Consider the following 307-nt stretch of genomic DNA (forward strand, 5'->3'; position numbering starts at 1 on the left):
ATGAGGAGCAGGCCAGCAGAATCATTTCCCACATCAAGAGATCACGAAGCCTCTACATAATGTGCCACATCCCAGTCTTCTGTTGGATCACTGCTACAGTTTTGGAGGACGTGTCTAAGACCAGAGAGGAAGGAGAGCTGCCCTGGACCTTGACTGAGATGTACATCCACTTCTTGGTGGTTCAGTCCAAAGTGAAGAACATCAAATTTGATGGAGGAGCTGCGACAGATCCACACTGGAATCCAGAGAGCAGGAAGATTATTGAGTCTCTAGGAAAACTGGCTTTTGAGCAGCTGCAGAAAGGCAA

General features: G+C 47.9%; 1 protein-coding gene and 1 pseudogene across 1 annotated transcript in view; both read left to right on the forward strand.

Moving 5' to 3' along the window:
• The window catches only part of LOC116673702 (gastrula zinc finger protein XlCGF8.2DB-like), a 325201-nt pseudogene that overhangs the window by 307948 nt on the left and 16946 nt on the right, over positions 1-307 (forward strand).
• Positions 1-307, forward strand: part of LOC116673715 (NACHT, LRR and PYD domains-containing protein 12-like) — a 6600-nt gene that overhangs the window by 1401 nt on the left and 4892 nt on the right. The window contains 1 exon segment of the mRNA XM_032505950.1: positions 1-307. This exon segment is cut by the window's left edge and continues 768 nt beyond it; it is cut by the window's right edge and continues 133 nt beyond it. Coding sequence (XP_032361841.1) covers positions 1-307 — 307 coding nt within the window.

The sequence above is a fragment of the Etheostoma spectabile genome, chromosome 24 (assembly GCF_008692095.1).
Source record: "Etheostoma spectabile isolate EspeVRDwgs_2016 chromosome 24, UIUC_Espe_1.0, whole genome shotgun sequence".
NCBI classification, from domain to species: Eukaryota; Metazoa; Chordata; class Actinopteri; order Perciformes; family Percidae; genus Etheostoma; species Etheostoma spectabile.